The 22,297-nt window shown below is 52.1% G+C and overlaps 2 protein-coding genes across 3 annotated transcripts in view; both read left to right on the top strand.

Annotated features, from left to right (window-relative positions):
- Window positions 1-959: 959 nt before the first annotated feature.
- ddx6 (DEAD-box helicase 6) lies at window positions 960-11,806 on the top strand. The gene is made up of 14 exons (XM_088939849.1): window positions 960-1,081; window positions 2,875-3,536; window positions 5,129-5,192; window positions 6,729-6,833; window positions 7,172-7,301; window positions 7,726-7,872; window positions 7,959-8,053; window positions 8,554-8,676; window positions 9,051-9,179; window positions 9,477-9,593; window positions 10,069-10,132; window positions 10,699-10,800; window positions 11,316-11,495; window positions 11,675-11,806. Exons 2-13 carry the CDS (start codon window positions 3,334-3,336, stop codon window positions 11,489-11,491), a joined length of 1,455 nt encoding a protein of 484 aa, XP_088795975.1. The 5' UTR covers window positions 960-1,081; window positions 2,875-3,333; the 3' UTR covers window positions 11,492-11,495; window positions 11,675-11,806.
- A 4,909-nt stretch (window positions 11,807-16,715) lies between these two features.
- treh (trehalase (brush-border membrane glycoprotein)) overlaps window positions 16,716-22,297 on the top strand; it is a 13,589-nt gene continuing 8,007 nt past the window's right edge. For both annotated transcript variants that reach the window (XM_088940191.1, XM_088940193.1), the window contains exons 1-7: window positions 16,716-16,892; window positions 19,521-19,621; window positions 20,029-20,176; window positions 20,524-20,611; window positions 20,693-20,793; window positions 20,982-21,074; window positions 21,943-22,059. In XM_088940191.1, coding sequence (XP_088796317.1) covers window positions 16,813-16,892; window positions 19,521-19,621; window positions 20,029-20,176; window positions 20,524-20,611; window positions 20,693-20,793; window positions 20,982-21,074; window positions 21,943-22,059 — 728 coding nt within the window. In that variant the 5' untranslated portion in view covers window positions 16,716-16,812. The remainder of the gene's footprint in view (window positions 16,893-19,520; window positions 19,622-20,028; window positions 20,177-20,523; window positions 20,612-20,692; window positions 20,794-20,981; window positions 21,075-21,942; window positions 22,060-22,297) is intronic.

A 22,297-nucleotide genomic window follows, 5' to 3' on the forward strand; every position in this document is an offset into this window, starting at 1 on the left:
TGAATGGCCTCTGTGGTTCACATATTTCAGGCTTAATACACTTGTACCTGTAAGGTCTCTCAGTCAGGTAGTGCATTAGAAAAAAAACAAAGATTCAGCAGTAAAGACAGAGGACATTTTAACTGCTCTTGTGCTGCATTGGGAAAGCCAGTCGGCAGTGAGGAAGCTGTCTGTATTGAGAAGCTCAGCCCTGAACTGGGAACCAGTGGACAGAAAGAGAATAGACGGGCAATTTAGCCCCATTGAAGGACATTTCTTCTGCCTGGAAAAAGATGCACAGCCTTTCTGTAAGAAACGTCCGGATTCGATCACACAATAGAACGGGAAGCCCGTCACCTCGAATAACCTCATCCCAAATCACAATACCAAATCAGAAATGTCGGTTGTTCAGATTCTTAATTTTTTTTTCTGTCTGTCTACTAAAGGAAGCACTTCGCAACAACACAGACCTATGTAATTCACAGTAATAGTTGCGGTTATGTTAAACAGATTGGCCAGAGTGTTTTTTTTATTTGAAGATGACTATTCGATTTAAATTTCTCCTCATGGACGTGTGTGCACGATTGCAAACACACGGAATCGCCCTGAAGAAAAGGGTTACTGTTTATTGACCACGCCTTTTGTGAGTGCTGTCTGAAAATGAAAAGACTTCCAAAGCACCTGCTTCAACAGCGGCGACAACCCATCATAAATAAACAGAAGGAGAAAACACGGTGACAGCTGACCTGGGTGAAGGCGTGGTTTTCGAGCTAAAACGTCAAACTATTTAAATATCTCACACGAGATAGATATCTTGATCATCGACATCAAGCGGAAATTATATCGGCGTTGTTTTTTTAAATACCTATTAAAAGTCAGATTTCTAGAAGAATCAAAACTGTTTTTTTAAAAAGAGAGGGAATAACTGTAAATACACGAGTGTTTCTGTGGTGATTAATTACTGCACTTCGTCAGCTGACGAAACGGGGAGGGTTTAAAGAAGGGACGGAGGCCATCTTGGGCTTTCTGTCCAAACAAAATATGCTTCACACAAAAATAAGAGAAATAGCCAAAAATACGCTGATCATCGCAGCCATCCGCGGTAAATATGCAACTTTCTAACATTTTATACACTTACAGCACCCTGATTTTATTTTGTAGGGCATTATTTTTTTGTATTGTAAATGATGAAAGGGGTATATTTGGGGTTTTTTGTGTCCCCTATGACGTTGTTGGCAACTGCCTTGTTTCCATTACGGTGTTTTCTCCTCATACGGTACCTCTGTCCCCCGACCCTCGCAGAATTTAAATGTTAAATCCTGTTGATTTGTAAGTGTCAGAAGAGACGTTTTGGTAGTAAAGGCTTTGTTTATTTATTTTTTTTGTTTGGGAATTGGGGCCGGCCGGTTGGGCGATTTAATGTTATTTTAATCGAAAGAAAGCGAGATACTTCGTCATCAGGAAGGAGACGATGTGAAATGTCACTTCGCGGTGAATTACTCAAAGTAATCGGGTTTATTTGTGGGTTTTTTTATTATTATTTTTCTTTGCTTTGGCTGGGAGGCTGGAGCGGTGTCGCGAAAGAGCGGCTCTGAATCCAACGCTGAGTCTGAGGCGACTCCGGGGGCGACATCTCACACGACCCCCGGCCGGGATTATTGAATTAACGGCGATTAACTTTTCATTTGCTCGACGTGTTTATTTCCGTGTACGTCCGCAAGCGATGCACCCCCTCCATCCCGCTGTTTCTTAAAATTATTTGGCCACAACATGTCTGAGATAGCTCCGCGGTGCTGGACTAAATAACAGGACTGAAATGGTGGGATTGTCGGTCTGCCGACGCCAAAAATGGCAAAGCAAATAAATCTTGCTTCCCCCACCGTCTCCACTAAATGTTTTCTGTGTTTTGTATTTATTTCTCATCATCAGATCAGCTTTGGGTGGTGGGTGGATCTAGGCCTCTTTTTGAAGCAGTGTTATAAATGGTCATCGACTCCGACCCGTTTACCATTGTCAGTGTTGTTGAGCTGTGAAATCGGGCATTTTCTCTCCATGGCGCTATATAGTGGGGAAGAAGTGCCGTTGTGCAACCTTAAACGACGTCTGGAAAGTACAGTTAGACCTGAAGTAGGAACCGCAGCTTTAACGTCGTCGTTGGGTTTGTCCACGGCTGGCTCGGCCCTTGGGTGCTCATGTAAAACTGTACATTTTCGTAGTGGAAGTGCGGTGTTCAGGCCAGTTCTTCTGGTGCAGTTTGACGTGGCTGCTTGCTTCTGAAGAGGCAGTGGGGATCTGACAGCTACTGTTTATTTTTTATCTTCATCGCAGGGGCCCTCTACAGACACACACACTCCTTTTAAGAAACCTTTAGCTGGCTTTGAGGTGTGAGCTGTGTTCGTCCCTGTGATATTTAGCGGAGGTCAGACGCCGTAGCCAGGTGTCGTACAGGAGCAGGAGCCTACGCTGGCCGTGTTTGTGCTGGGTATGATGTTGGCTTTCCCTGTCACATCGTGGCACAGGTGCCCGGAGAGCCAGGGGACTGTCCAGCTCGGCTCGCGGTCAGGCAGTCCCGCGGTCGTCCCCCTGTGGTTGCTGTGTGTTCTGGAGGGTCTGCAGACGGAAACACTGCAGCAGTGCCACGCACGGTTTTTCCCTGGGCAGTTTCCGGTTTCGATGAAACGACCCAGGTGTAATATTGATCTGCCTGCCTGTGCGGGTCAGCTGTTCTCAGCTGAAGGTCTGCAATTTTCAGGACTGGTTTGTAAGCCTTGAGCTGCTGTCCAGGCTCTTCTCTTCATATGTGTGCGCTGCACTGCGGTGGCGTCTCTCTTGCCCTTTGCACCTTTTGTCTTCATCTTTTTCCCCACTGAACCTATGGTGTTGTTTTTTTTCCAGGATGACCAAGGACAACGTTGAAGGATTACTTCCCAGGAGTGTCGAACACGAGGTGGATTTTAAAGTCTTTGGCAGCGCAGGAGTGGTGCGAGTGACTCTTGGATTGTTTTAGAGCGAGACTATACACTTGCATAAAATTAACTTTTTTAAAAAAAAAGGTGCTTTTCCTGCATCGTGATATTAGACTCATTTACTGAGCGATACTTGGAAGACGCTGTTCCACTAGAAGGAGTTAAATTACCAAGAATAAGGCGGCTCGATTGGTGACGAAGAAATAGGTGTATTGATACTTGGTTGATTTGAGTTTTTCACGTCAAGAGGAGAAAGGGGGGAAAAGACTGGTGCAAACTTCCCTGCGAAACCTTCTTTAAAAGCGGACTGAGGATTTCTGTGTTAAGGCGGGGACGTTGGCAAGAGGATAGGAGCAGTCGGGGACTCTTGCAGGAGCGCGGTGCAGCCATGAGCACGGCCAGAACAGAGAACCCGGTCATCCTGGGGCTGTCCAGCCAGAACGGGCAGATCCGGGGCCCCGTGAAGCCGGCTGGGGGCCCTGGGGGCGGCGGCGGGGGCCCCCCGACCCAGCCCAGCGGCCAGATGAAGGCCTCCAGCGCAATCAACAACGGCAGCTCCCAGCTGCTGCCCCCTGCCAACACCGCCATCAAGTAAGTGGGGGTGTCCCAGGCAGCCCCCTCGTGCCCCGCGCCGCTGCGTGACTGTGGGGGTGGCTTCTGGCCACATCGCTGTCCGAAGCGGTACCGCCTGCGGTCGGTTTCCCTCGATGTCGAGACAGCGGCAGGGTGCGCGCTGTGCCAGCTCCGAGGGCCGGGCCGGCTGGCTGGGGGGCCGGGTGTGTAGGCTGGCGTGTGTGACGGCCGTTTGGATGTCATTTGAGTTCCTTTCCCCAGCGGTAGTCACGGGTAAAAACAAACAAAAAAAGAGCAGTGAAGCAGAAGCGTTTCGGTTCGGCTCTTCTTTCCCGGATCTGCACACGAAGGGCAGGACGGAGGTGAGTAAAGGGAGGCGCGTGTAAGTGACGCCCATGATGCACGTCGGCTGATGGCTGGCCTGCAGCTTGTGAAACCGGACCGGCTCCGTCTGCCAGGATCAGGAGTCTCCCTTCCATCCCGCCTCTCGGGCGGAACGTGGGCGTCTGACCAGCGGTCCTCCGTCCTGACCTCTTCCGTGTAGGGGAACGGCCATCAGGAGCTTCCTCCCGCGTCTCTCGTACACAGCAGCTCGGGTTTCGTCCATTTTCCTGCTGGGCGCAGTTAGTCGCCTCCCGTCATCCCGAATCCGCAGTTCTCCGGCGCGTTTCTGTGAGCAGCTGGAAGGCGCAGTCCTGTGAGCAGGCAGGTCCACACCATGTCAACTTCCAGGCCCGCCTCTCGCGGATCCGGCCGACGGTTTTTCCAGGTGCTTCTGCCCTGGAGGGGAGCTGTGTGGGGGATTCGCTCTCCTTTCATGTGCTCACAGCCACCTTGTTCCCTCTGGACACCCAAACCAACTTCTCCGTGTTCCTGTACTTCTGCTTGGATGCTTTTATTCCTCAAAGCATTAAGCTATTGTTAAATAAAACCTGTTCACCCCTTTCCCTCCCCCGAGTGGAAGTGATTTTCAGCTCCTTCCTTGACAGGGCTTGTCCAGGGTATGCAATGTGCTGAGATGGTTTAGTGCTGGTGAGGAAAGTGGGGGCTGATGAGTTACTGTCTAGGGAAAACCGAGGTCTGGTGGTGCTGTTCCACTCCTCTGCGTGTCGAAAGCTGTCTTTTCGTGTGTTTTGCATTCAAGTTTCAGAAGCCTCTTGCTCCAAGTGGGGCCGTTAGTTGTGCGTTAAGGAGGCTGGGCTGGAACGTCGGGTCCCAGATTTCCAGTCGCCGATTGCTCTAAAGATCTCATGAGGCTGTTTTTTTTTAGTGTATCCAGGTATCATCTTCCACAACACGAGGGTGGCTTGTCTAATTTTTATATTGCCATCTAAACCTGCAAACTTTGCGGTTAGTGTCCCTTTGCAGGTCTCAGAACGGCGCACCTATGAGAAGTTGCTTCGCAGGGATTCTCTCTTGAGAAATTCCCTCAAAGTGTGATTGAGGTTTTGTTGAGTGTAAAAAGCATAAGAAAAGAATCTGAGTATGTTTAATCAAAGGTGACAAACTAACCACTGGTTTATGAAGTTTCTTTGGCCTGACCAGTGTGTGGTCCGGCCTCAGTGGCCGAGACGCGCGGCTGCTGCTAACTGACCTCTCGTCCTCCGCAGGCCAGGCGACGACTGGAAGAAGAGTCTGAAACTCCCTCCGAAGGACATGCGGATGAAGACTTCGGTAAGACGCCTCTCCCCTCCTTCTGCGTTTCGCCTGCTCTTCTCTTCTGGCGCGCAGGGCTGAGGGGGGAGTGTGGGGACTGTGCGTTCTCGAAAAGTCTGCCTTCTTAGAACACCTTCAGCCACATCCCCACCTCTGTCCTAGTGTCGCTCTTTTAGATGGGCAGCTCCTACAGGAGGGGGCTTCTCACAACTCGTGTTCACAATGAGGATTTGAGAAGATTTTCCTCTGTGTTCTGGCGTAAAATCTTCTCTCAGGCTTGTCGTTAGGCCGTGACTTAACTGTGGGAACCTCCCTGGCTTTTTACCCTTCAGCACTCCGAAGCCGAAGAAGTGCTTGGAGTGGCAGCCTTGGCTCTCAGCTGAACGGCGGCAGCGGGGGTGTTGAACGCCGACGCTGGCCGCTCGCGCACGGGACGCGCTCGTACCGTTCGGCCTGTTGCTTTGGGCTCCGAGATCCAGCATTACTTTTTTGGGGGACTGATGTCGTTCAGCCCGGAAAACAAAGGGGGGCTTGACCCTCTAACTCCTCTGTTTGGGGTCTGATGTTGAAGGTCTGCGCTGTTGTCCCTGAGCCCCTTTCCTTACTGCAGAAGCCTCACTGTGTAATGAGTGCTGTAGTAAGTTTTTTGGCTTGTTCACATGTGGGTGCTGATGCATGCTTTGAAGCACATGTTGCAGGATGGGCACTCTATAATGTTAGAAGAGTCACAGCTGTGGGATGTCGTACGTATCCTCATTCCCCATTTTGCTTCCTGTGGGGACTGGTGATCTACAGACGCCAAGAGTAAGAACTGTGCAGGCAGGCATTCCCTGGGTCGAGGACAGAAGTCACTGCAGGACTGTCACTAGGGTATCAAGATTGTAAATGTGATGTGGAAGTCTCTTTAAAATTTGAGTCAGCTTTTTGACTCCTGAAATGTTTTTCCTTCAGCACTGTGGAAGCACTAGCCTGTGGTTGTGAGGTGCTAGCAGTGACTTATTTTAAACTGTGAGCTCTGTGTACATAACAGTGCCAGTACTAGGGAGACATACTCCCGTGATCTGGTACACTTCTACATCTGTGCCTTAGTGGGGTATAAAATACCAACATGAATTCCTTTGATCTGAGGAGTTCAGCTGTGGACCTGTTTTCCACCCACTTTACGTGAAAGTACAAAACCTGGGTGCCCAGCGGGTTCAGTGGTCGAGTGGATGTGCGTTTGTTAAAGGGGCAGTGCGTGTTCTGAGCTCTGTACTAGAACCGCAGCCTCTGGGCGGCCGGCGGGCTGTGTGTGGAGCTGCTGCGCTCGCTTGTCAGGCGAGAAGCGTCTGGAGAGTCTGTTTGAAGTCAGTCCTGGAGCTCAAGGTGAGCTCTGCGAGAGGGATGGTTGGCGTAGCTTTGTCTGGCTTTCATTAGAAGGGAGCGACACCGACCCATTTAGTCCCAAACCACGATGAGCTCAGAAGCTTTGAGGGAAACTAGAAGAGTTAAAGAAGAAAGCCCAAAGAATTTGGTGCTGAAGACGTCAAAACGCTTCTCTCTCTTTCTCTCCAGGATGTGACGGCGACCAAGGGCAACGAGTTTGAGGATTACTGCTTGAAGCGGGAGCTGCTGATGGGCATCTTCGAGATGGGCTGGGAGAAGCCGTCCCCCATCCAGGTCAGTGAGGGCGTGGGGGGGCTGGGGTCCGAGCCGGCTTCGGAGCACGAAGCTGTCAAACAGGCTGGCTGGAAAAGTAAAAAAACGGCAGCTGTGTGTTTTGAGGTTGTCGGCCTCACTAGGCTCATCAGTGTGTTACCCACGAGGCTGGTTGTGGCACTGTGGATATGAGGGTGGTTTTTGAGCTAAGACTCGCACTGGGCCTCGCGGCAGTGCCAAGGAGGAGGTGCGCTGCGCTCGAGAGCAGGCTGTCCGGCGCGCTGGCGGCTTTAACCAGGGAGGGACAGAAGTGAGGCAGGTGTCTTACCCCCGATTTCCTCGTCCTCTCCCGAATCCAGGAGGAGAGCATTCCCATCGCCTTGTCCGGGAGGGACATCCTGGCCAGAGCGAAGAATGGCACGGGCAAGAGCGGCGCCTACCTCATCCCCTTACTTGAACGCATCGACCTGAAGAAGGACTGTATACAAGGTGGGGGGCCCGAGGGGTGGGGGCTTGCACACCTCCTGTAATACAGGCAGTGCAGGGCGTGCTGGGGTGCGTCTGTGAGGGCTCTCGGAGCGCCTCTTCCTTCACAAGGTGCACTTCTGTACCTCCAGACATCGCAGCCTGGCAACCGTTTCTGTCTGTTCTTTTATTCACGATTTACAGAAAAAATAACAAAACGTTCACGGACTAGCTGGTTGTGTGCGCTATACCTTGGGATTTGGCAACTTGTGCACTGCGTAGGTGTTGCTGTCGGCGGTTGGTTCGTGTCATGGCCTCTGTGAGGCCTGAGGCAGGAGGGCAGCTCCGTGCGGGCGGTCACTCTAGTCCCTGACGCTGCACTGCGGGCGTGAGTGCTGAGCGGCGCCTGACCGTGTTGGGTGTTGTCTGTTCCCTTTCCCTCCCCCAGCTGTGGTCATTGTTCCCACCAGAGAACTGGCTCTCCAGGTGAGTCAGATCTGCATCCAGGTCAGCAAACACATGGGAGGCGTCAAGGTCATGGCAACCACAGGGGGCACCAACCTGCGCGACGACATCATGAGGCTGGATGAGACGGGTGAGCCCCCCCGCCGCCGTCTCCGGTCCCCTCAGCCTGGGTGCGCTGCCACGGGCTTCACGGTTGTTGTTTTTCCCTCTTTGCAGTGCATGTGGTTATCGCCACCCCTGGGAGGATCTTGGATCTCATCAAGAAGGGGGTGGCCAAAGTGGGTCAGGTGCAGATGATCGTCTTGGATGAGGCGAGTCCAGTTTCCACTTGTTTTTCTTCGACGGGGCTCCGCTCGGCGTGGGCCGGGCTGTGCAGTCCAGCAGTCTCATTGCCAGGCTGGTGCTTGTTAGATTTCATGCGTGAGCACGGGCAGACCCTGACCTAGCTTAGCTGGTGTGGAGTAGAATCCTGTCTGCACTGAGGGGCTGGCTCAGGCGAGTCCTGAAGGAAGCCGCTGATGCTTGGATAGTCTGTCCCTGTTGTATAAAGTATCTGCTCAGTTCTGAACACGACGTTCCTTTCGCTGGGGCTCATAGAGACCCTTTGGTTGACAGTGAACTTCTGAGAATTTGAAAAATATTGTGCCTCTTGACGACGAAAGAGGTTCTGTTCCTTTACAGCCAAGAAGCAACCTTGTGCCCTTTCTCTGTTGATCATGGAGCAGAAAATGCTATTTTGGGGCGGGGGGAGAAATGGGAAGTGTCCAAGGTCAGCGATTGACTCTGTTCTCTTCCCACTTGGTCCGCACAGGCTGATAAGCTCCTGTCCCAGGACTTTGTGCAGATGATGGAGGAGATTCTCAGCACCCTACCTAAAAACAGGCAAATCCTGCTATATTCTGCCACATTCCCTCTCAGTGTGCAGAAGTTCATGGTGAGTCTGAGCTGATGAGCACGGTTGACTAAGTGAGGGGCCTGGGGGTTATTGGCTGATTTACTTTTCTTTGTCTTCCTAACTTTAATGTCCACGATAGACTTGACTTCACAAGTATGTCTCGTTTCACGTGTATCTATTACTGGGGTCTGATCCATTGATTGAAATTGCTCAGAACAGCTAGCTGTCCTGGAGTACAGATGGCTTTTCTCGGGGAGACATGCTGGAGTGAGTGGGGGGGTTCACAGCTGGAGGTCTTTTGTGCTGGTCTTCTGAAGTCATGGTGTTATTTCTGGTTGTGGAAAAGTCCTGATCTCGTGTCCTGGTCTGCCAGAGAGGCTGAGCGGCTTTGCTCTTTCCCCTGCCTCCTGCAGAACGCCCATCTGCAGAAGCCCTACGAGATCAATCTGATGGAGGAGCTGACTCTGAAGGGGGTGACCCAGTATTACGCCTATGTGACCGAGAGACAGAAGGTCCACTGCCTTAACACTCTCTTCTCCAGGGTGAGTCTCCTCCGCTGTGACTGACCTCTCGTTGCAAAATAAACGCAGCACACTGCAGTACTCTGTACTGGTGCTGTATTTGTCTGCATCATGGTATTTTCAAATACATGTTTTGAATTGAGTTCCTGACTGTTTTCTGCCACTGGCTCCTTGTTTTAAATGGCTGCTGATGAACATCTCCTGCCTCTGGGTGCATGTTCCTGCTGGCCTTCACTCCCTTTCAGGGAGGAGTGTCCCTTGGAAATATCTGGAGGTTGTGGAGTTATAGATTGATTTTTTTTCTGTTCTAAACCCCAGCTCCAGATCAACCAGTCGATCATCTTCTGTAACTCGTCCCAGCGCGTCGAGCTGCTCGCCAAGAAGATCTCCCAGCTGGGCTACTCTTGTTTCTACATTCATGCCAAGATGCGACAGGTGACCACTAAGCTCGTGTCGAACTCAAACCTCCTTTCATTTATTGTTGACGTTTCAAACTTAACGTGAAGCGGACTGGGTGAAAGGCTCCCTGGGTTTTAGTGAAGTGAGCTCACTAGCTTAAGAGCCTGAGAGGTCTTAGACAGGAGGCTTTAAGGCCTGGCTGGCCTTGCTGGTAGTTAGTAGCGAATAGGTATAAGGATCTCATCCAGCTGTTTCTTGACAGATTTTCAGCTGTAACAACCTGACTGAGTAGCTTATTCCACACTCCCACCACCACCCAGGAAGTGCTGCTTTCTCCTGAATGTTCATTGGCTATCAGGTTATCTCTGGAGGAGGAGTTAACCTTTACAATATTTCAGGGTGCTGTTTACAATATTTCATGGCGATTCCATTTTGCTACAGTCTTCTCGGACTTCTACGCTTGAATCTTGGCTCGGCCTGACTCTTTTTTTTTTTTTTTAAATGTTTATAGGAGCATCGCAACCGGGTGTTCCACGATTTCAGAAACGGCCTGTGTCGAAATCTCGTTTGCACTGGTGAGTGTCCTTCAGTGCCCGGCGTCTCTGCATTGACTTCACTGCTCTGCAGCTGGTTTTTATTGTCTCCACGTGCGCCAAGGGGTATGGTGCCACTCAGAATGTGAATCGAATGACAGGATGTGCTGATAAGCCTTCCTGGTTTCAGTTTACAACAGCTGCAGAGATGTACATGAGAATGTTTACTTTGCTTTTGTAACCAGCCGGGGTTTTTCTAAAGGAGGAGATAAATGCTGGGTGTCTTATCTCTTTATACAGAAACAGGCGTTGGTTTCACTTGGAGGTCACCTGTATGCAGCTTTGTTCTTGCAATGTCGGTCGTTGGCTCCAGGTTTTCTAGAGGTAGTTCTAGTTTTTGCTGTGAAAGCTAAACGCCTCCCCCGTCAAGCAGAGGCCGTGCTGGAGAAACCCATCTTGATGGAGGTGGGGCTTGTGCCCTTGTCAGCACTGAGCTTCTGCTGCGGTCTTTGTTTCTATCCTTCTCAGCTGCTGGGCTTCAAACAGCCAGGACGAGCTGTGCAGGACCTCTTGCTCTTCTCTGACCACCTCTTCCTCTCCTCCCACAGACCTCTTCACCAGAGGAATTGACATCCAAGCTGTGAATGTGGTGATCAACTTTGACTTCCCCAAACTGGCAGAGACGTACCTCCATCGCATTGGCCGATCCGGTAGGGGCAGCACTGCTCTCCAGCCTCGCGTGGGGCTCTTGACCGCAGTCTCCCGGTTCACCTGCACACGTACCTCAGCTCAATATGTGCCCCCTGGCTGCCAGCCCTTCACACCTGGTCTTAGCCTGAGAGAGCCTTTTTAAACTTGACATGGCTCCGGCCATATTTCTGCATGTTTTTTTATATGGTGTCCTCATTAATTCAGCATTGAAGTATACTCCTGAAGTAAGGACAAGGCTCTTGGGCATATAAATCTCCATTCTTGTCGCGTGAAGTTCGGCACTGGTCTGAACAGGCTTGACGTGTTCTCTTGAACTGCCATAGATGGGTTTTCCAGCTTTAAAGCTGTAGTTGGGAGTGAAACCCAGTCATACCAGTGACTGTGTGAGAGTCGCCTACAGTCCTCAAGGGTCCCACCTTGGGTAGTTTGACAGGCCATAATGAATTGAGCTCAGGTGCCCAAGCTGGGGGGAGCGTGAGCGGTCATTCTGCTGACCGTCGGGCTGTGTCCACAGGGCGCTTCGGACACCTGGGGCTGGCCATCAACCTGATCACCTACGATGACCGCTTCAACCTGAAGGGCATCGAGGAGCAGCTGGGCACGGAGATCAAGCCCATCCCGGGCAGCATCGACAAGAGCCTGTACGTGGCCGAGTACCACAGCGAGAGCGGGGAGGAGGCCAAGCTGTGAGCAGGTGAGGGCCCGCGGGGGCCGGTGGGAGCCAGCAGTTTAACACGCTTATTCAACATGTTGTGTTTGCCTTCTGCACGTGTTTTGCTTTGAAGTAAATTGTTGCTAGCAGTGGAAGCAGGCGTGCGTGTTCGTGGGGAGGCGGCACCCCCGTTTCTGATGTTGAATTTCTCTGTTTTCCAGGTGATTCACGGAGGATTGTTTCCCCTGCCTTTCTCCCCCCCTCCCCCCGTGTTGGAACTGTTTTCTTCCTTTCTTTGGGAAGATTTTTTTTAGTTTAATTTCAGTTTCCACCCCCTCCATGTATTTTCCCCCGTGAAATCGGCCTCAAGCGGAAGACGGGGATTTTGTGTGCCGCCAGGAGAGAGGGAGGTGATGGCTGGGTCTCGGCGGTCGCGTGGCTGTGCCCGTGCGCGCGGTGGCCACTCCAGTTGCACTACCGGATCCTGAACGAGACTCGAGCACTTCAGTGTGGGGACAGCAGGGGACCAAGGAGCAGCGGTTTTCACCTTCCCTCTCCCATTCAGCCTCGGCACACTGCTTTATTTCCACCTCTCCAAGATGTGTTTTCCACAGTTTGCTTTTGGTTTTGTTCCCTTGTTCTTTTAATGGCTTTTAGCTATTTGTATGAAGTGCCTTATGAAGCAGAACTTTGGAGTAATAACCTGCTAATTCAGACCCACCCGCCCCCTCGCCGCCCCACACTTCGTCAGATAGTCTGTCCGCGGGCTCGACGTCCGGCTCTCCGGTCCGAACCCTCCGCCCGTGTCCCGTCCTGTCTGTGTCCGCGTCCAGGGCAGGACATGTCGTGAGAGGGAGGAGTGCTGGGAGAGGTTGAAATAAACGCAGGCGCCGGCCGACCGGCACAGAACAGTGACTCGGGCTGATCCTCGCAGAAGCCAAAACTTCAGTCCCGTCTGCAGGAGAGAGCGAGCGGGCGGGCGGGCGGGCGCTTCTCGGAGACGACCCTCTTCGTCCTTCTTGGCCTGGAGTTGGAAACACTAAGGGAGCGGAAACGAGACTTCATGCTTTTCTTGGCCAGCTGTCGCCGCCGCCGGAGGATTTCTTTCAGGAACAGAGCCCAGTATTCTGCAGCCCCTTTTCTCTCGCTTTCTTGTGGACGAGTCGCCCTTCTCCGAGATGTGTGCCCCCAAGAGACGCTCATGTTTTTGGCACAATGTAAACTTTGTAAATACTTTTTTTCCTATTTTTTTAACAAGTTTAAAAGGCTGGACTGGTGTAGTAGTGTGGCTGAGGGGTACACCTGTGAGGGTGGGGAACGCCCGTCAGTGCTGGGAAATCATGCTTTGAATTGGATTCTGGCCCTTTCACCATTGTGGTAGTGATATTTTTTCTGAAGCTGGCTGGGGTCTGCATAAGCTTTTTGAGGGCACTTATTTGTCTGTGACGATCGTTTGGCTGCACAGCATGTCTTGTTCTCGTGCTGCTCTGCCTCCACGCTGCCGATGTCCCGACGCAGCAGCTGCGCCACAGTATTGTTGAGATGGGGTACCGGAGGCGTGGTCCTCGCTCCCCTCTTGCAGAACCAGCACTGGCTTGTGTTTCTGTCCCTCACATAGCTGAGGAGACGCACCGCTGTCTTCTGTCCGGCCTTTGCTTGGAATGCTGATTCACGAGGCACCCGTTTGAATTCCCTGCTTCTTGTTTTTAAGCGTCAACCAGATTGCCGAGACCTGCTCAGGCGTTCTGGAGTCTTTAGTGTTCTCTACGCTGCAGTGCGGCTTGTTTTTGCTAATGGGTGAAGATGCAGGTGTTTGGGGTGGGGTTTTTTTTTTAGTGACCCCTCTGTGGCACATGTGACCCAGATGATTGAAAAATGACTTTGCAGGAATTAATTGTCAGTCCCCTCCCACACACAACACACAAACACCCACCTTTCAGCCAGGTGTGCAGGTGTTAATATATTGGTGCCCTTCGCACAAAGAATAGATTTGCGATGACCATAGTGGGAAGAATGTCCTTGGTGCCTCGTGAATGAGCAGGGGCTTTTTTTTCTGTTTACAAAAGATGCTGCACAGAAAAAACAAAAAAACTTGCAGCTCCAGCTGCGTTAAAGTACAGACTTGAGTAATGGGGTCAGGCAATAACCAGACTGACTGCACTGCTGTCTCTGATCTCTGACCAGCCGCGACAGACAGGTGTGGGGGGTGGGTGGGCGGGCGGGCGGGCAGGTGAAGGCGGGGAAGGGGAATCGGGAAAAGGGGGTGGGAGGGGAGGATTGGGGTTGAATTTGTGGGATGTTAGGGTGGGGCTGGGGTTTGTGAAAGGCTGTTAACCAAAATCATTGGTTTGTAAGTCTTTCCCGAGCTGTGCTTCTGGAAGGGCTCGCTTTAATTGTAGGAGGGTGGTGGTGGGTGGCGTCTCCAGCTGACCCCTCGGGAAGCACAGCTCTTGGTGGGGGGGGGGGGCGGGTACGGCAAGTATCTGCCGGGAGCAGCCGCCTCTCGGCTCGGCTCCTTGGTGACCGCCGAGGTCAAGAAGCCGAGCCAACAGGGCAGGCGTGTCGGGGAGCCTCTGTCAACAGCGAGGGGTAGATGCTCTTTTTTGTTTTGCTCAGGAATGATGCGGAGGTTTGGTGTGTTGGTGGGGAAGTTCCCAGGAGCAGTAGAAATGAAAAGCGTGTGCTTTCCGAGAGATAAGGACCTCGGAGGAGAGCGCAGGCTTCCTGCCCGAGCCTGCCCCTTCCTCGCACTCGCCTGGCCTTGGCAGCCTTCCTGAGCCGGACCTCGGCCCCTCGTGTCCTGACCTGGGGGTGCGCGTGTGAGCGCGGATCTCTCCAGCTGGCTGGGAGGCGAGGGGCTGAAACCAGCAGGCAAGATTTGGCAGCTGCCTGTTAATTTTCTTTTTTGACCATCTAGTTAGGGGAGTAAAGTCTGCAGCCCGTCTTCCTTCCAGGTAAAGTTTCAATCGCATAGAGAATCCCTTTCTTTTGCCAAGCGAAGAACTGTTTTGGATTCCCGCTTAACCCAGGACGAGGCTGCAGCCTTCACTCTAAATTCTAGGAGCAGTTTACTTTAAATAGAAGAATGAGATGGGGAGCATCTATCCCTTTGTTTATCCCTGAAGTTCAGTTATTTGCTGGTCGTAGGGCATCGTTTTAACATCTCGTTCTTCCAAAAGCGTAAAAGGAGAGGGATTGCTGCCTCAATGCATCTGTACTGCAAGAGTCTGATTTGAAGTTCACTCGCCGGCACATCGGTGTCCTCAGTGGGGCCGGCTCCAAGCTCTCTACCCCACAGCTCGGGCAGGGAAGCGAGTCAGCATTTGTACACGTCGCGTGAGGGCAGGGTTTCTGACTTGTGTGGGGGAACTGGAGGCTTTGTGGTACAGATGCATTGATTTTCTTATTTTGGGGTTTTAAGTTGGGGAATGGGGTTGACTGGGTGGGGGACTCGAATTGGACTTGAATTGGCGTTTATCCTAATACGTGCTCTTCCACTCTGAACTCGTAAGGGCTGGAGGTTGGGAAATCACCTTCCTTAATAAAAGCACCCTTAAGATTTGACAAAGCAATTGGCTAATAAGCTGTTACCCCTGGGTGAGTAGTCTTTAAAAAAAAAAACAGCTGTGAAATTTTCAAGTGATTGGTTTTAGTTTTAATTCTTGTTTTTCAAATTCAAAAGACAATTTGGAAAGAAAAACCGTGTTGACCACTTTTTTTTTTAGTTAAAATTTGGCCCTTTTTGGAATTGGCAATACTTTACAGTGAAGCTGGATTTTTTTAAAAGGGTTGGTAACTTGAAATGGTTGAGATCTGAAGTAACTGGAATGTTTTTGTTAAGAAATAAAGCTCACTGGAATTCTATGACTTGTGGCTGTTCTCATTGAGCTAGAGGGGCTTGCTCAGGCATGCTGTGGGTAGAGGGGAGGCCAGGGTGGTATGGAGACTGGTTTCAGTGGATCGCTGATCGAGTAGCGATGTCCAGTAGGTGGCAGGGTGGTGCCTTGGCTTCTTTTTTTTTGTAGTCTCCTGCCAGACTCGATCTTAACGTGCGGCATCAATGCTAGAGGACGCACCCCACAAGATGATGGGCTCAGCTGATGGCTTTAGCGAGGCTTGTGCAGGCTTGACGCGACGCCAGGCACGCAGCGTCTTCAACACTTGCTCCTCTGTGCTGCTGACGAAACAATGGGAGCGGTCAGCTCTTGTCCGATGGCGAAACCGTCTTCGGCTGACTGCCGTGGGCCGGAGGCAGTGGGATTTCCTGGATTTGCTGGTGGGATGCTTGTCCAGACGAAGCCAGCGGCTTGCCGTTCCTCTGGGGGGGTGCGTGTGGGTATACCGGCAGTTCGAGCTGACTTCACCAGACAAGGTTCAGGCCCACGCTGAAACACTTTTCGGGTCATCCTTTTCTTTTAAAGCTGTTGGGGGTAGGGGGGAGAAGTTTTCTGTCCTTGAGCGTCCCTGCAGCCATGTTCATTTGGTTCGCGATGGGTTGGCAGGAGTCCCGCACTGTGAGTTCGCTACCAGCTCAAACCAAGAGGTATGCAGAAGGGACAGGAAGGTGTCTTCCCAAACTGTCAACGTGCGAACGTCTAGTGCAGTGGTCAAGGGAACGTGACCTGGCTGGGGACAGTCGCGAGTGGGGGGGCCTGATGATCGAAGAGGTTTGGTTTATTTGGCTGTTTCCGTGTAGCACTCATGCAGATTTAGGAGGGCATGGCTGAGCTCCACACCAGCATCCCGCAGAGCGTATCCCATGCTGCAGCTCTCCAGGGGGCACAGCTTTTGTCAGGACACACGGGACAACTTCCTCCCATCATGTAAGGACGGCATTTGTCTGGAGACACAAGGCCCTGTCCATCGCACGTCAACTGCTCCAGAAAGGGTAGAACTCCTCCTGTCAGCCTACTGGAATGAAACTCACTTGCCTTCACAGGAGAGGGTTTCCTAATACCCAATTCCTCATCCGCAGTGCTAGGGTTCATGCTCCACCCTGCTGAGCTGCGGTAATATCGTGTCTTACTCACTCTGCTGGTCTCCGTCTCTCTGGCTTCAGGCAGTGGTGCTGAGGCCGATCGGGGGATTTGCATGACGGCGTGGTCTCTGCGAGTCTCTGCTGGCAGTCTCCTGTGGTTCTGGCACTGTGTGGTGGGCGGGCGGGCTCGTCACTCTGGGCAGAGGCGGTGAAGTCTGCGGTTTAACCCTCAGTCGTGGTTTTATCTCTGATCCCCCACGTAACCCTGCCGTTCACGATAAGGGCGTCATAAAGCAGGGAGCTGGGAGGCCTTGAACACTGCCCAGGCGATAGCGCGGTGTTCTCCCAGTGTGGAGGCAGTCGGAACGAGTCGGTGACGGGATGGACTGGGCTCTGCTGTGGACCTGCTGTCTGGCCCTGCTCCCTGTGCTCAGGTGCGCTCTGCCTCCTCCCTGCGACAGGTAAGCTGGCTTTTCCCTGTGCTCTGCTTTCAGCCCCTTCGTTCACCTCCTGCTTCCCTGTAGGAACCGTCCCGGAGCGCGGCTCTCTCCAGCCGGGCCGAGCGGTTTCCGAGCTGATTAGTCTGCAGTGAAAGCAGGATCTGAGTCTGTGAGCCGGGCACGATGGCAGCGCGTGTGCCCGCGGGGGCTTGTGGCGATCATGAGCAGCTGCAGTATGTGTGAAGACGTGCACGCACGTGCTCTTGCTTTATCAGAGAAGAATTGCAGCGCGGAGTTTGCCTGCAGCTACAGTTCTGTGAAAGAGTATTTGGATTTTCTGAATTTTTGCATGAATTCACCGCCGAGTGTTGGCAGAGCTTCTGTAGGGTTAGGGCTAGGGTCTCTGGGTTGGCGTGGGCCTCCTTGTTCTGCGCTCAGTTTCCGAGCTGCCCCATCCTCTCCTCTCCGCTGAGGAGGTGCAGCAGCGGTGTTCCTGTGTGAGTGGGACCTGGAGAGAGATTCTCCTCCTCACAGCCTCATTTCAACACTTTAGAGATCCTGCCCCTTTCCCCCTGCCTGGAATGCTGGGTAACATTTCAGTTAGCGTTTTTGCCACCTGCTTCTTGTGGTTGATGGAAAACAGGCTCAAGAAGTTCTTCTTGTTGCAGGTTTGTTCTCATCAACTTGACAGGACCTTTGACCCTATTGAGTAATGAGACATTATGAGGCATTGACTGTTCATCTGTTTAAAATCGTAAGTGTGATGAGCGAGGTTAAATTGGCATTAACTTAAAAGAAACCGGCAAATTCACAAACCCGAAGGCAGTGTTTGATTGCTTTAAGATGTATGGAATATTCACCGTGTTCCTGAAGAAAAGCAAAGTATACATCAAGTTGTGTGTACTGTACTTTGAAAGTGTTGTCTTTGGAACTTATATTTTGTTTAAATATTAACAGGAATTACAAGACTTTTGAACCCTGAGCTGTTCTTCCCTCTCAGATATTAATCTGAAAGTAAGCTGACCGCTAGCTGGTGTATTAATAACAGGACAGACTGTGGGGAGATTGTCCAATGAGTTTGTTTGCTATGGAGTAGGAAAATAAGGTCATTAGTGTTTGAACAGAAAAACCTAGAGCTCAATACCCGTGTTTACCTACATTAGTTAAAGCCTTGCTTCTGTGGGGAGAGACAGCTCATTGTACAGCACGTGGCTGCCCCCTCAAGAGGAGGTTGATTTGTCTCGGCCTGTCATCTCTTCGTGCCCTGCTTTCCTTCCGAGCATCTGTGTCAGGCCCTGCACAACGCTCATGAGGCAGACCTCGCTTCAGAGCACAGCTTTCCAGTCAGACTGGGCTGCAGGCAGGGCTCTCAGATTTCCTTAATAATCACTCCCTACACTTCTATAGCTCTTTTCTGGACCCTCCACTCAGAGCTCTTTACAGGTCACGGGGATCCCCTCCACCCCCACCAGTGTGCACCCCACCTGGATGATGCTCCAGTCCGCTCCCCACACACCAGCTCTCAGTGGGGAGGAGAGCAGAGTGATGAGGCCAGTTCAGAGACGGGGGGTATTAGGAGGCCATGATGGGTAAAGACCAGGGGGACATTTGACCAGGACACTGGGGTAACACCCCTACTCTTCTCGAGAAACACCCTGGGATTGTTAATGACCTCAGAGAGTCAGAACCTCAGTTTTACATCTCATCTGAAGGACGGCGCCTGTTTACAGTCTAGTGTCCCCGTCACTGTACTGGGGCATTAGGACCCACACAGACCCCAGGGTGAGCGCCCCCTGCTGGCCCCACTGACACCTCTCCCAGCAGCAGCCTCAGCTCTCCCAGGAGTCTCCCCTCCAGGTACTGGCCAGGCTCTCACTGCTGGGCTCCAGTGGGCGGCCAGCTGGGAGCTGCAGGGTGAGATGGTCACAGAAAATGTGACCTGCAGAGTTCCCCTGGGTTCAAGTGAGAGCTGAGGGCACAGTGGAAGTCAGTCCCGCAGGTCCATGGGCAGCGTCCCCTGATCCTGTGTGCCAATTCTGCTCAGAGGAGAACTTTTTGTGGACTTGGGCATTTTGTTACCGGTCCATGGCACCAGGTATAACAGCTATTGGTCCTGACTTGGTTACACAACATCGGCCTCAGAAGTCATCACGCTTGCCCGTACCTGTTGTGTTCCACTGGGAAATACAGAAAGGAAGCGCAGAGCCCACATCTAGCTCCTTGCCTTCTTACTTATTTACTCTACTAGAACTTGAGGTGTCTTCTTAAGAGAGTGAAGTGTTTTACTCAGGGTGTTTCCACAGATGGGGCCTGATCTATACAGATCTCTTGCATCATTACAACTGGCTTGTAATGTCTTGATGATGGCTTGTGACTGAACTTGTGCTTATTTTCTAGTCTGCTTAATGTATAATCCTCATGAAGCTGGAGGATCAGACACTCCTAATACCAGTCAGCCTAGAGCAGAAAGAAATAAGCCTTTGAGGTTTTATTGAGAAACATCAGAATCATTTGGACATGTTTTTTTTTAACTGGTTTTGAATGCAGTAATTTAAAGACGGCGTTCAGGCGAATTCTTCTGCGCTGCTCTGGCTGGTGTCTGGCGAGGTGCGGCGGCCAGCCTGATTTTTGCCGTATCCTCTCCGTCAGTGAGATCTACTGCACGGGGGAGATCCTGAGGCAGGTCCAGCTGGCCAGGCTGTTCGACGACGATAAGCACTTCGTGGACATGAAGCTGAAGGAGCCCCCAGGTGAGCTGCTCTTCATGTTGATGTAGTATAAATGGCCATTATTGCTTCCTGTACCTTCTGTGAGCCTTCTAGACCTGCTGTAAGGCATTGTATATGAATCATCTTCAAGATCAGACACACACTCACAGCACAACCAATTTTCTACCAGTACAGTATGTCTTTAGACTGTGGGAGGAAACCCACTCGAACACGGGAAGAACATGCAAACTCCACACAGACAGCACCCAGGAAATCGGCAATGCTACCCACTGCGCCACTACGCTGCCCTCCCAGTTACGCATCCCAGACTTAAAATATCCCACCACCCACACCTTCCCGGAGTTCCTCTGCGGTGAAGACTGGCATTGGGAGGTCAGATTGATCTCGGACGTTGTGATGGCCGCTGTCTTGTTCCATTGCCATTGCAGAGAGAGTGCTGCAGTCTTTCTGGAACCTGACCTCTCAGGCTCCAGCTGGAAACCTTCCTGCGTCACAACTCCGGAAATTCCTCGAGGATTTCTTTGAGGAACCAGGGACGGAGTTCGAACCATGGACTCCAGCAGATTGGCACAGCAAGTAAGATTGTCACAGACTAGCATGCAATGAGGCGCTTGTTTGAGCTGAATTACGGTTTAGAAAGGAGGCTGTAGTTCAGGCCGATGAAGGGTAGCAGGGCAGAAACATTACAGTGCCTTTGCTACAGATAGAAGCAAGAGTTTGATGTTTCCAGGTCAAGCTCTGCTGCTTCCTTTTTTGTGATATTGATGAAAAGGCTGAGGAGTTCTGGAGGACTGTCTTGAAAAACTTGTAGATTCCCGCCGCTGAAACACCTGTCAACACAAAGAATGTGCTCTGCTACCTGACTGACCGGGAAGGGGGGTGAAGATGGTGTGATGAAGGAATTCTTGGGGTGCTTCTTGCAGGCCCAGGTTCCTGTCGAAGATCGCGGACGGCAGGCTGCGCCGCTGGGCCGAGGAGCTCCACCAGCTGTGGAAATCGCTCGGGAGGAAGGTGGGAGCAGTGGGCGCGGTGCCTGTGCACAGTGAAGCCCCCGGTGCAGTTAGGAAGCTTCTCTAACCTTGTTGTGTGCAGGTGCGCCCTGATGTGAGGGTACATCCTGAGCTCTACTCCCTGATCTACACCCCCAACCCCCTCATCGTCCCTGGGGGGCGCTTCAGGGAGCTCTACTACTGGTAGGTCCTGTGGGTATCGCCGTGCGACTGTAGCGGTACGATCTTCTCCGCGACAGGCCCGTCAGTGGCAGGGAGTATCCACTGTTCCTGTGGAATCGGAGGGATCCGTGTGAGCTCCACACTGCAGGCAGCTGTGTTAGGGTGGAAACGTTGCCCAGGCGTGACCTGCTCTGCCCTGTGATGTTCAGGGACTCGTACTGGGTGATCAATGGGCTGCTGCTCTCCGAGATGCAGGACACAGCGCGAGGCATGATCGAGAACTTCCTCCACCTCGTGGACAAGTAAGATGCTTCTTTTGGTTTTGTTTCGTGTTCTCTGCTTGGGTCTCCTCACGTCAGGCAGGGCGTTCTGACGAAGGCCCAGCCATGCGTGGCTCACCCTGCCCTCGGCAGTCTCCCTCTCAGACAGCGAGTGTTTCCGCAGAGGGTAATCAAGTTGGAATTGAACTGAATTTGTCTTCACCCCATCAGCACTGTTGCCCCACCTTCTCCTTCTTTGATCTTCAGCTTTTTCTGCTCCTCCATCACTGTTCTCCTGGGGCATCGTACACCATTTAACCACTTTGTTTTTCACATGTTCATTTGGTTTGGAAACCAGCTGTATGTTTCAGAGGACAAGTGGAGAGTGTTGCAAACAGTTCTGCTTGATGCAGTACAGCCCAGTACACACAAGACGCACGATGGGTGGAACGGTGGCTCTGTGGCTGAGGATCTGCGCCTGTGGCTGGAAGGTTGCCGGTTCAAATCCCGCAGCCAGCAGAGGAATCCTCCTCCATTGGGCCCCTGAGCAAGGCCCTTAACCCCATATGCTCCAAGGGTGCTGTATAAATGGCTGACCCTGCGCTCTGACCCCCAGCCTCTCTCCCTGTCTGTGTGTCTCCTGGAGAGCAAGCTGGGGTCTGCGAAAAGACAAATTCCTAATACAAGAACTTGTATAGGACTAATAAAGTGATCTTATCTTTTAAAGAACTGGCCTTTTACAGGGTAGTCTGACTTCTAGCTTGCACTCATTGGGGGTCACCTGATGCTACAGTAACAGATCAGGAATCAGGGATGAGGAAGTCCCACAGGGTGAATAAACAAGGCTGCTGGGAGGAGATGTCGCTCGTCTTCGCTGGCTCTCTCTCACGGCTCCGCTGTCCCGCCGCAGGTACGGCTTCGTCCCGAACGGCGGGCGAGTGTACTACGAGCGCCGCAGCCAGCCCCCCTTCCTGACGCTCATGGTGGAGAGCTACTACCGTGCCTCGCAGGACAAGGCCTTCCTCAGGTGTGTCCAGGGAGGGTGGCTGCCGCGCTCCCGAGGGGGGAGTGCTGCACCCAGGAGAGCCGAAAAAACCACCACACTGCCACTTCACTTTCAACAGCTGTGGATCCAGCACAGGCTGTCCCAGAGAGCACTGCGCAGAGTACTCACTCCCACCAGGGGGCGCCAGTCCACCACAGGGCACACAGGAGCTGAACCCAGGACCCCCAGCTCTGCATCCCTTTGCTATAAATATAGATAA

Source organism: Atractosteus spatula, chromosome 22 (assembly GCF_055471065.1).
Source record: "Atractosteus spatula isolate fAtrSpa1 chromosome 22, fAtrSpa1.hap1, whole genome shotgun sequence".
Lineage (NCBI taxonomy): Eukaryota > Metazoa > Chordata > Actinopteri > Semionotiformes > Lepisosteidae > Atractosteus > Atractosteus spatula.